A 12,951-nucleotide genomic window follows, 5' to 3' on the forward strand; every position below is an offset into this window, starting at 1 on the left:
AAAAACACACTTCCTCTAGTTAAGCTCAGTCTGTATTTAGGTTTAAAACGTTGACCTTTGACCCTAATGAAAGACGTTGTTGTTGCTCTGCTTTGGATTTTTGTCGGCTCGTTGTGATTGGACGAAACGTTGTCTTTGATGTGACCTGCAGACACCCTGCTGACTCAGCACAACGCCTTTAATGCACTGACTCTCAACATTTCACATTTATTCAATAAACATTGTGCTCTCAAAAGGTAAAATATATATGTAATATATCTATAATAAGTCTCACCAGTGAATTAGTCACTGTTTACAAATAAAGTATATGAGACCCACAATATCATCACTTACATTTCTTTAATATTATGAACAATTGTTATTAATTTAGTAGAATAATTTAATGAAATTTGCAGGATTTTGAAAGAAAAAAAAACAATTTTCCATCAATTTTAGATAAAAAATTACTCATGTGATATAAGCGTAGGAGATGTGTACATTTGTATCCCTGTGTATTTAGAGGGTTGAGATATCTACAACTCAATTGTTTTGTAATTTACACAATGATAAATGTCATTTTTACTTGCTCCTGCGGGCCGAATTACATGCTCAAAAGGGCCATATTTGGCCCCCAGACCTTGAGTTTGACACTGGTTTAAAATCTTAATGTTTTTTTAGTTGACTTAAAGTAGATTATTAATCCCATGTGAGGAAATAATAGTTTTTGTTTTAATTATTTGATGAAAATATTAAAAAAAACTAAATGAGAGCTGGTACCCACATGTTGAGAACCAGTGCTTTAAAGGCGATGATCTACTGTAGCATCATCAGTGTTTGTCCTCCACCTGATACTAACCTTAGCTTCCATGTGTGCATGGGTTAAAGTATTCACGATGCTCCTCCCCCGTGTTTGATTTCAGGGTGAAAGTGAGTTCAACCGCATCATGAGCATCGTGGACCCCAACGGTAGCGGCGCCGTCACCTTCCAGGCCTTCATCGACTTCATGTCGAGAGAAACGACGGACACGGACACGGCCGACCAGGTCATCGCCTCCTTCAAGATCCTGGCTGCTGATAAGGTGACGTAGATCTGTTTACTGTAGATCTGTTTACTGTAGATCTGTTTACTGTAGAGCTGTTTACTGTAGAGCTGTTTACTGTAGAGCTGTTTACTGTAGATCTGTTTACTGTAGATCTGTTTACTGTAGATCTGTAGATCTGTTTACTGTAGATCTGTTTACTGTAGATCTGTTTACTGTAGATCTGTAGATCTGTTTACTGTAGATCTGTTAACTGTAGATCTGTTTACTGTAGATCTGTTAACTGTAGATCTGTTAACTGTAGAGCTGTTTACTGTAGATCTGTTTTGTGTATTTTTGTTATTTAGTTCAATTGTCTACAATTTTGTATGTTTAAAAAAAAAAAATAATTCCTTGTATTCTTGGATTCAAATGAATCCAAAAACACACGTTTTGTGTTTTTACTTTTGCGGGCCACACATAACTAAACAAAGGGCCACCTGTGGCCCCCGGGCCGCCTGTTGCCTATGTCTGTATTAGCTGATGTCTAATGTCGACTGCTTTATTTCCTTCAGAGTTACATCACGGCCGACGAGCTGAGGCGGGAGCTGCCCCCCGACCAGGCCGAGTACTGCATCGCCCGCATGGCGCCCTACACGGGGCCGGACGGCGTGGACGGGGCCCTGGACTACATGTCCTTCTCTACGGCCCTGTACGGAGAGAGTGACCTGTAGGAGGACCAGGGAGGAGGATGGAAAGGGAAGGGGGGGGGGGGGGATGTGGAAGAGGAGGCGGCGCTGGATACCACAGCATCAAAGGAGGAGGAGGATGTGGGGGGGAGGGGATGGGCGGAGCTTGAGTGGCCCCCCGTGTGTGCCTGTTTAGAAATGTCAGCGTATGCCATAGGTAGTCTCACCTTAAAGGTTTTTATCAACAGGCACAGGCATATCCAGCGGGGCCTTAGCTCCTCCCACTTTGCCTTTTGTGTGAGGTCAGGTGGTTATGGGGGAGGGACAAGCTAATCTAATACTTATGCTAATTTTTTGTTTTATTTCATTCTCTTGCCACAGAGGGCGGAGCAGGGGGCGGGACCTAGCGAGGTGAAGTTTGTGGTTAGATCCTAGAGGGGGCGGGGCTAGAGAGTATAACATTTACCCACAATGCCCCTCTGTTGCTGGATTGATGAGGTGACTTTCCTGTCCCTGTTTATTTCTCTTGCTTGTGTCATTTGTTTTCCTGAGAAGGCGGGGTCAGGTGGGGGCGGGGCTAAGCTCTGTACATACTCTTACTTTCAGTGCGACGGACGTCACCCACTCATTACGGTGACCCCCCCCCCCACACACACACACACACACACACACACACCCCGAGTGAGGTTTATGGACAAAAACTCAGTTTCACCACCAGCCAATGGGTTTGTACTTCCTGGTTTCCTCGTCTCCATGACGACGTAAATCCTCCGTTTCTATTGGCTACTACAAAACGTTCATCTCCTGTCAGGCATTGGGTGCTTTTTTTTTTTTTTTTTTTAACACATCGCCACACACACACACACACATTTATATCATTGATTCCTTTGATTGGCTGCAGAGGTTTTTTTCCTAGGGTTGCTATGGTAACAGCACACGCAGCCAAACTTTATTGGTAGATTTTGTAGAGAAAAAAAAGGAAATGTCGGGGATATTAAATTATATTTGTTAAAAAACACACACACACACAGACACACACTTCCTTCACTCATTGAGAGTCTTTGTTTAAACATTCCAATACATGAAAATGTACACACACACTCATACACACACACAAAAAGAATTAAAAAAAAAACTATGCAATCGTGGATATTGGATCAAAGAATGAGGAGGAGGAGGAGGAGGAAGGTTTATGAGAAAGTTTTCTGTTGGAAGAAAGGAGGAGGGGGGAGAGGGGGAGGGAGGAAAAACCAACTCTGGAGTTGTGATTGTTCTTTTTCTTTTTTTGTACTCTTTAATATCAAACCTTATCTGCTGTACTGGAAACTGCAACAACGCCTTCTGTCTCTGATGAGTTTCACAAAGCACTCATAAAGGTTTCCTTACAAAATAAAACAGGCTCCTGGTCTCATTGTCTCTCTATTCTGTCTGTTTTACTGTGAAAAGCTTGATGATGCTAAAAACGCACAAATCAATAGCAGAAAGTAACAGAAAAATACACAAAATGAACACAATTGGTTGATTTTCTTTTGGAGGTAAATGAAGTATCAATCTATTGTAAACTGCAACAAACAATTACAGAAAAATACTAAATGAAACAAATGACAACATGGATTCTGAAAATAACAGAAAAATACATTAATTGCCAATAAAACTCAAAACTGCAACAAAAATACACAGAAACCTTTAGTTTTTTCCTGTAGTGATTCTCAGTCTGTATTTAGATTTAAAAAGTCAAACCATTTCTTTTTTCTTTCTTATGTCCATTTTACAATTCACGTTGTGCTTTTATTTTGAAAGATACACATTTATGCAACAGACCAAATTGAAAAATTAAAATAAAAGCTCTTGAAAATCACAATAAATGTAATAAAATGTAGTGTTTTGACTTCTGAAAAGTCAGCTAAATTTTTGCAACTTGTGGATAAAAAACGTGTTATTTCGTGAAGGTGTCCAACTCAAAGCCTGCGGACCACCAGACTCTGTGGTTACAACCTTTTCGGGTCGTGTCCACATTTCTATATCACAAATTTCTTCCAACCCAGATATTTTACTATATTTTATTTGAACTAAAATGATGTTTCAGAAAGTGAAATATCTAATTATTCAAGGATTTTAGACTTTTTAAAACACATTGATATAACTCTATTTCTCAGTCGCACAGAAATTCCTACAAATTGCAATTTTTTTTAGAAGAAAATGAATTGATGCAAATCATGAGTTTTACAGTTATGTTCTGTATTATTTTAGCTTCAAAGGCATCAACTTTCTCAGCATCACTGAAGAGAATTTAAACATTAAAACTTCGGTATCGAGGAAGGTTTTTGGTTCCAAAACAAACCAGTTGACAGACCTCAGTCATGGGGCAGTAAAAAGCACAATTATTAGTCTACTTTTTTTAGCATCACTACATACTGGGTTCAGATATAAACAGAGGAAATGATTTGATACTTGGCACCAAGTAGGAATAATGAATTAGCTTTTAAAAACAAAGTTATACTACGATGGATGTTGCAGTTTATCCAGGACACACATGTCTGTGTTCAACATCAGGTACACTGGGGGTCCCTGGTCTCTGGAACCTTTACTTTGGGGGTCGCAGGCCGAAGGTTGAGAACCACTGGGTTAGAGGTTTCCACAGTTACAGATCTACATCATTACATATGACCCGCCAGTTGAGATGACGTGCTCCAGGAATTACAGAGAAAAGCTGGACTGGTGCAACTGGTCACATGATGGCTCCTCCAACTGGGACTGGAACACTTTCCCAGGTATAAATTTTCTCGTGATCAGACTCACTATCTTTTCATTAAGAAACGTGAGTCATGAGTCTTTCGGGCATTTGTGCTTTTGATCTTTTTCATTTAATATTAGTTTGTAACCAATGACGACAATGTGACACATTCTTGTTGTATTTCCAGATTTTTAGAAACTCATGTTCAGTGTTTTTCCTTCACTTTTCCATGAAGTGACGCAGAGTTTGTCTTAATATTTAAACTTTATTACGTAGTGACGGTAGAGCAGCGGACTTTCTGATTGGTTAAAAGTTCATCTTTATTTACACCGTTTCTTTGGCACGAGGAGACCGGAAGTGGGCTGAGCTCTGCTGTGGAGGCGTGGCGCGGCGCGTGCAGCGCACAGAAGAGGTGGAGTTTGGAGCTCGTGACGACGTCTCTTTTATTGACATCTTTATAAACAACCTGTGCACGCGCTCAGGTAGCACGCGGACGCTGCTCGTGCGCCACATGGTGGCGGGAATAAAGCCCGCGCTTACCTTCACCTGCCGCGCGCTCCTCGTCGTCGTGCTCGTGATCTCACCGACGGAAGTTCGGTAAGAACCGGAGCCCCCGGTACCAGTTACTGTTTATTAGTGGGAGAACTGATGGAAAGCAGGGGTTCTCAACCTTGGGTTCAGGATCCCATCTGGGGTCGCCAGATGCCTTAAAGAAACTAAGAATATATAATATATATATTAACAATTTGAGCCCATTGTTTATTATTTTTCTTGCCATATTTTTTGCTCTTTTTAATGTATTTTTGTTATTTTATTCCCATTTCTGACACTTCTACATCACATTTCTATGACTTTTCTGCACATTTTCCCACATGTTCAACACTTATAAACCATTTCATGATTGTTTTTGCCAATTTAACCACATACACCATTTGTCACACCCATTATTTGCCAGTTTAAACTACTTGGGAAAACATTTATAATATACAAAATACCTACAAAAATGACAGAAAAACACACAAAATGACAATAATAAATCTCAAAATGAATCGAAAAATACAAAAACAACATCAAACGCACTCAGAATAACAAAAGTATATATAGAATGACAACGAAGGCTTTGTTCTTTCCTGTGTTCATTCGTTTGTTTCTTGTGTTTGTTAATATTGTTGTTATTGTTGTTATATTCAGGTTGTCGGATGTGACGATGATGATGATGATGATGATGATGATGATGGTTTGTGGCTGAGTGGTAAATGATGAAGCGTTGGTGCAGCAGTACAAACAGTGTGTGTTAACCTCTATGTTTACTCTGATCAGGGACGTTAGTGTGTCTGTAATGGCTACACACACACACACACACACACACACACACTCAAAATAAATGCACAAAATAAATTAGAAAATACGCAAAATGGCTTCAACAGACACAGAAAATGATAAAGACACAAAGATGGTTTGCTATGAATCTAGATGAACTCCTATCGCGCTAACGTCCAGGATTAAATCAGTGTGTGCTGAACTACGAAGCTCACTGGAGATTAATCACATAGGACTCTATTCTACATGTGTGTAAGTGTAAAAACCACACAGTGGTGCTGTTTCTGGCTGTATGCTATTCTCCTCCTGTAGCTAAGTCAGTCACTGCACGCCTTCATCACAGTTACGCACTGTGGGTGGAGCAGCCCTGAAATGTGGGCGTTTCCATTCAAATCTGGCTTTACGCGCATTCTCCGGTGTGCGTAAGTCCTTTTCCTCTTACTTTCTTCTAACCCTGGAATAAGTGCAGCGCCCCCATAAGGTGAAACATTATATTACACTATAAATATGGACTTAGTTACATTTGAAGCCACACAGACTCATGCGTCACACAGCAGCAGCTGTGATCACTCAGCTGCTGCTGTGTGATTAATTAAAACTCAGACTTCTGTCCACGTTGGTCACAGTGATTCAACTATTTTCATACTATGTCCAACGTAAAGTCACAGTTTGATCCACTACAGAGTGAAACAAGCTGTCATATGCAGATGAGGATGGAACACAAACTGTTCCCACACATCGTCCGTAGACGATGCTGTAAACCTGGCTCTCCACTTCATCCTCCAGCACCTGGACTCCCCAGGCTCCTACGCCAGGATCCTGTTTGTGGACTTCAGCTCTGCTTTTAATACTATAATCCCAGCTCTCCTTCAGGACAAGCTTTCCCAGCTGAACGTGCCAGACTCCACCTGCAGGTGGATCACAGACTTCCTGTCTGACAGGAAGCAGCACGTGAAGCTGGGAAAAACCATCTCTGCTCCCCGGACCATCAGCACTGGATCTCCTCAGGGCTGTGTTCTTTCTCCTCTGATCTTCTCCCTGTACACCAACAGCTGCACCTCCTCTCACCAGTCGGTCAAACTCCTAAAGTTTGCAGACGACACGACCATCATCGGTCTCATCTCTGATGGAGACGAGTCCGACTACAGGTGGGAGACAGACCGGCTGGTGTCCTGGTGCAGCCAGAACAACCTGGAGCTCAAAGCTTTAAAGACAGTGGAGATGATAGCAGACTTCAGGAAGAACCCAGCCCCCCTCACCCCCCTCACCCTGGGAGACTCTACAGTGAGCTCTGTGGAGTACTTCTGCTTCCTGGGGACCATCATCACTCAGGACCTCAAGTGGGAGCTGAACATCAGCTCCCTTATCAAAAAAGCTCAGCAGAGGATGTACTTCCTGCGGCAGCTGAAGAAGTTCAGTCTGCCAACAAAGATGATGGTGAACTTCTACAGCTCCATCATCCAGTCCATCCTCTGCTCCTCCATCACCATCTGGTACGCTGCAGCTACGGCCAAGGACAAGGCCAGACTGCAGCGTATCATCCACTCTGCAGAGAAGGTCATCGGCTGCAATCTGCCCTCCCTCCAGGACCTGTACACCTCCAGGATTTTGAGGCGTGCAGGAAAGATTGTGGCCGACCCCTCCCACCCCGGTCATAAACTGTTTCAATCTCTCCCTTCTGGAAGGAGGTTTAGGTCCATCAGGACCAGAACCTCCAGACACAAAAACAGCTTCTTTCCCTCTGCCACCATCCACATGAACACACCCCAAGTCACCCACTGAACCCCCCCCCCACCCCCCACCCGATCACCACCTCCACCAGCTTGATATCTGCTGCACTGTATATATATATTTATATTTATCCTATTTATCCTTTATTCTCTATCTATTCTTTATTTATCCCTCATCCTTTATATTTATCATTATTATTATTATTATTGTTGCTGGGTTGTTCGTTGTTCTTTGTTGTTTTGTTTTTATTTATTTCTTTTATTTCTTTTTGTTGCTTGTTTTTGTGCACCAACCACCAAGTCAAATTCCTTGTACTGTCCTTAAAACTGTACATGGCAAATAAAACATTTCTGATTCTGATTCTGATTCTGATTTTAATGAGGCTCAGGTCACTTTAAACTATTTATATTTATTTTTATTTATATTCCCAGATGGAGTCGGTAAAGCTGGACCAACGATGAGTCCTAAAAGACCTGAAGGTGACCCCACCGTCCTAGCCTGGAGTCTAAAGGGGTTTTAAAATGTAGCCGCTAACGTAGCTGCTTCTCTTAGCACTGACCTTTTTCATTACTTTTTATTCCTTATATTATAAAATCTGGCCCTTCAGAGCATCCTATGAAAACGTCAGTCATTGTGTGCTCCTCTCACTCACATCATGCTGGTTTCTATGTATTTTAGCTTGCAGATGTTGCAGCTGCTCCAGATGTTGGATGAGTAGATCATTACTACTTGTGTCTGTTTGCAGGAATCGTATCCCAGAATGCACTGGGGCTGAGGATTCTCTGACAGACAGGATGTACTGGGACAAACCTCTGCCTGGTGAATAAAGCACTTTGTTCTGTGATGATGATGATGATGATGATGATGATGATGATGATGATGGATGAGGAACAGACGTGACCGTTTCTTCTTCTTCTGTTTCTCAGGATGTCCTGGAGCTCGTAAACAGATGTTCATTCAGAGTCTGATGAGAAGCAGAGCATGCTGGGAGTCTGAGTGTAGACCTGTAAGTCTGTCGCCTCCCACTTTTACATCCCAGTGGTTTTATTGATCAGTTAATCTTTCAGCCTCCAGATATGATTATTGACTTCAGCACTTCAAGTTTTCCTCTGGTTCAGACGAATCACAACCTCTAAAAAAAACTGATGATGAGATGTTCACCTCTATCCAACCATGACTCAGCATCTTTAATGGTTTTAGTTTTTCCCACCATGTGTCTGTTGAGCTCTTCTCCTTCATCTCCCTGCCTGCTGCAATGGTGTGTATTTTTGTTGTCTTCAATATTTTTTTGAAGTCACTTTGTGTGTTTTTCTTACATTTTTGTGTGTTCTTGTATTCATGTTGTGTTTTTACATTTGTGTATTTTAGTTTTATTTTTTTGTATTTCTTAATGTCATTTTTGGTTATTCTTGTAGTCTTTTTCTGGCATTTTCAAGTATTTTTCTGATATTTTTGTGTATTCTTCTGACAAACCACAGATGAGGTGTTTCACTCTGTCCAATGCTGTGTCAGCATCTTTCTTGTCTTCCTTTTTCCCACTGTCTGTGTGTCTGTGTGTCTGTGTGTCTGTGTGTCTGTGTCTGTGTGTCTGTGTGTCTGTGTGTCTGTGTGTCTGTGTGTGTGTGTCTGTGTCTGTGTGTGTGTGTCTGTGTCTGTGTGTCTGTGTGTCTGTGTGTGTGTGTCTGTGTCTGTGTGTGTGTGTCTGTGTCTGTGTGTCTGTGTGTCTGTGTGTCTGTGTCTGTGTGTGTGTGTCTGTGTGTCTGTGTCTGTGTCTGTGTGTGTGTCTGTGTCTGTGTCTGTGTCTGTGTGTCTGTGTCTGTGTCTGTGTGTCTGTGTGTGTCAGTAGCAGTTTAAGCTAATACAGGTGGACTTCTTCTCCTGTTAATGATGTTTTTTGGTGTCTTCCAGCAGATCTCCAGCTCCACCCCCCTCTCTCTCCGTCTCCATCCTCTCCTCCACCTCTCCACGCTCCTCTCTCTGTTGACCCAGAGCTCCAGCGTTCCCAGAGGCAGGAGATGGTTCTACAGTATCACTTTGATCACCTGGACTCTGACGGCGTGCTCAACGAGCGTGAAGCTAGGACGCTGCGTCACTTCCTGCGAAGGCGTCTGAAGCCACGGCGTTGTGCTAAGAAGTTCACCCAGTCCTGTGACAGAGACGCAGACGGCAGGAGCTCAGAGTGTGTGTGGCCCTCACAGGTGAGACACACACACACACACACACACACACACACAGGTGGAGGATCACGCTTGATGACTCAACAAATCACTGAAATATGAGAGTAAAATGACATCACATTATCAACATTCATGTGAGTATTTAGAATAAAGCATTATTACATCATTTGAGGTTTTTTTCTGTCATTATTGAGTATTTGTCTGACTTTTTCAGTCATTTTTATGTATTTTTGTAGTCTTCTATATTTCTTTCTGTTGTTTTTGTGTGTTTGGAGTCAGTTTGAGTGATTTTCTGACATTTTCATATGTTCTTATATTTATTTTATATATTTTTTTACTTTTTCTGTTTGTGTGTTTTTGGAGTAATTTTGTGTATTTTTGTTGTCGTCAATATTTATTTTTTGTGTTTTTATTGTTGTTTTAGGTGTTCCTAGACATATTTTATGTATTTTTGTGCATTCTTTTAGTTATCGTGTGTGTTTTTTGAGGACATTTGTGTATTTTTGTTGTCATTTTGTACATTTACTTTGAGGGTCGCCATTTAACAAGATTTCCTAAGTGTTTTGTAATCCCGTATAATATTCTAAAGTACCGGTATTTTTAATACAATCATAATATTGATGAAAACTTTGTGCGATGATGCCCATTTTATGTAAAATCCTTTTACCCATAAAAAGAGAGTTTGTTGGAGGATAAAAGTTCAGATAAATGAGTGATTAAGTTTTATGATTCAGCTTTAGATCATATGTTTTCCTTGATTACCTACAACAGTAGGTTTACAGCCTATAAAGAGATTATTAACAACAGACATTTAATTTCTCATTTGTGTGTAAATAAATTACACAAACATGATGAAATGTGTTGATTAATGCTGTGATTTAAAGCAGGTAATTTATGTGATGTTTACATTACATAAATAAAAACATACTGCGATGCTAACGCACAATCAGTCACGCCTTCATCACAAAGGGATCCTCTGTGAAACGCCGTTCCCAGAGCGTCGTCTGCCAGGCTAATTACCTCGTCTACAAACACAAACAGTTTAAAGAAGGTGTGTGTGTGTGTGTGTGTGTGTGCGTGTGTGTGCGTGTGTGTGTGTGTGTGCACATAATAACACAAACATTGGAGAGAGAGAGGACGCAGTTTGTTTAAATCACTGTCCCCGCCCACTTTAAATAAATTAGTTAATAATAAAAGGTCCGTCAGGTTGTGATGCTAAAGAGAGAGAGAAATTAATCTGAGATAAATAATTTGTAAATTATTTATTCAGCAAAAGCCTTTAAAAAAGTTAAGATCAGGTCGATTTAACTAAGAATTATGACACTTTACAATTTTTATGCACAGATTAAAAAAGTTTAACATAGAATATTAAATAAAAGAAGTAAACTGATAAATATACGTGCCAAATTTAACTTCAACTGATTTTGGCCACAGTCAATCATTCTTTTAGTAATAGCTTTATTATCTTTTGCGTATTTTTGTGTATTCTTGTTGTCGTCCTGTATGTTTTTGGAGTAATTTAGTGTATTTTTGTTGTCTTCAATATTTTTATATAATTATTAATTGTGTTTTTGTGTTGGTTTTGAGTGTTTTTAGAGTCATTTTGTGTATTCTCTCATTTTTTTAGTATTTCTGTAGTCGTTTTGTGTGTTTTTGGAGTAAATCTGAGTAATGAAATTTAACAAAATAACAGATACATGAAACTTGCACCACTTGCCTGTGAAAGAGCTGTCATTTTTAGTTTTTCTTCCTGTCTTTCAGATGAAACTCAGAGAAATGCTCCTCGATGAGGCGTCAGACGGCGGCTGAACACTTTCCTCCTGATTTCTTACAATCATCAAAGTTTTTATCACAGATTCAGACAATTACAAACACCTAACGTACAAATGTTCTGAGAACCGGGAGAAAAGGCGTTGACTATGGTTCTGGACCCAGAACCGCTGTGGGTCAGAAGTCTGTGAAATTTTGTGATTTTTCAATAAACTGACCCACGTTAATGAAGCGTGTGTTTAAAGTCCAGTAGGTGGCAGTAATTCACCTGCAGATGGATGCTAATGCTAATGCTAAATGAACACATTGTGTCTGTAGTGAACCATCACTAACTGGTTTCTAAACGCTGACACATTTATGGTGAGTTCATGTTCTTATTTTAAATATTAACATTTATGCTGTATATTGGCCACTTACTAATAAATGTATTATAAGTCGCTCTGGGCTTTAAGTCACAAGTTGTTTTGAATTGTTTCGGTGACACTGATTGAAACCTTTTTAAGTCGATAGAATGATCATCATTCGACTCAGCCAATCAGAGCCTGAGCCACAGATAAGTCGCCCTGCTGTACAAGTGTTTCCTTAATATTAAATGAAATAAACTTAATAATAGAAATACTGTGTAGAACCTTTGATAAACGGGTATTAGAGTGTTTTCCGTATTGTGCCATCAAGAGATTAAAAAAATGTAGTGATTAATTAATTATGCTCTGTAATTAATTCATCTAATGAATCTCTTTTTTAATCTCACCTTAACATTTCTCATTAAATATTAAATCTAGTTACATTATTGTGACGGATCAAAAGATTGGAATATAACAAAGTGTCTTTATTATAAAGTCATGTATTGTTTTTAACAGACTAGAACCAAACAGACGTAGACGTTTACATTACTGTGTATGTGTCTGTTTAGTCTAGTCTAGTTTAGTTTAGTTTAGTTTAGTTTAGTTTAGTTCTGTGCTGTTTGGAGTGCAAAAAAGTGATTAATTAATTCATCACAATTAACACGTAAAAGTCCCAGCCCTAGTCTGGGGCTACACTACCTACACTGTCCACATGATCATCATAACATGTGTGTTGTTGTGCTTTCCATCATCAACAAGTTTCTCACACTGACTCTTATTTTTTAGCTGTTTTAATGTTGTGTTTGTGTTTCTATTTTTTATTTTTTAATTAATGGCTTCATTTTTATTCTTCTTTTTGGTGTCCACCCTAACTCCCCTTCCCCTGTACCCCCCCCCCCCCCCCACACACACACACACACATACACATATACATAATATAATAAACATGATTTCATAAGTTTTTGCTCTTGTTTAATGTGAAAATGGATCAGTTTGAAGCTGATATTTTCTAAAACAAGTGGTAAACACAGAGAGCGAAATGTTTATTTCACGTTATTTTAATGCAACACATTAAACATAATTACATTTGATTGAAGCAGTGTAAACTAAAGATGTTATGTTTATGTTTGTCCAGCAGGTGGCAGTGTTGCTCCAGGTCAGGTTAGACTTCAAACCTGCTGCTCTGAC

At 39.9% G+C, this 12,951-nt stretch overlaps 1 protein-coding gene across 2 annotated transcripts in view; it reads left to right on the plus strand.

The window, feature by feature from the left end:
• Positions 1 to 3,077, plus strand: part of actn4 (actinin, alpha 4) — a 63,370-nt gene extending 60,293 nt beyond the window's left edge. For both annotated transcript variants that reach the window (XM_028465789.1, XM_028465790.1), the window contains exons 21-22: positions 900 to 1,058; positions 1,574 to 3,077. In XM_028465789.1, the coding sequence (XP_028321590.1) occupies positions 900 to 1,058; positions 1,574 to 1,732 (318 nt within the window). In that variant the 3' untranslated portion in view covers positions 1,733 to 3,077. The remainder of the gene's footprint in view (positions 1 to 899; positions 1,059 to 1,573) is intronic.
• The last annotated feature ends 9,874 nt before the right edge of the window (positions 3,078 to 12,951 follow it).

The sequence above is a fragment of the Gouania willdenowi genome, chromosome 13 (genome assembly GCF_900634775.1).
Source record: "Gouania willdenowi chromosome 13, fGouWil2.1, whole genome shotgun sequence".
Lineage (NCBI taxonomy): Eukaryota > Metazoa > Chordata > Actinopteri > Blenniiformes > Gobiesocidae > Gouania > Gouania willdenowi.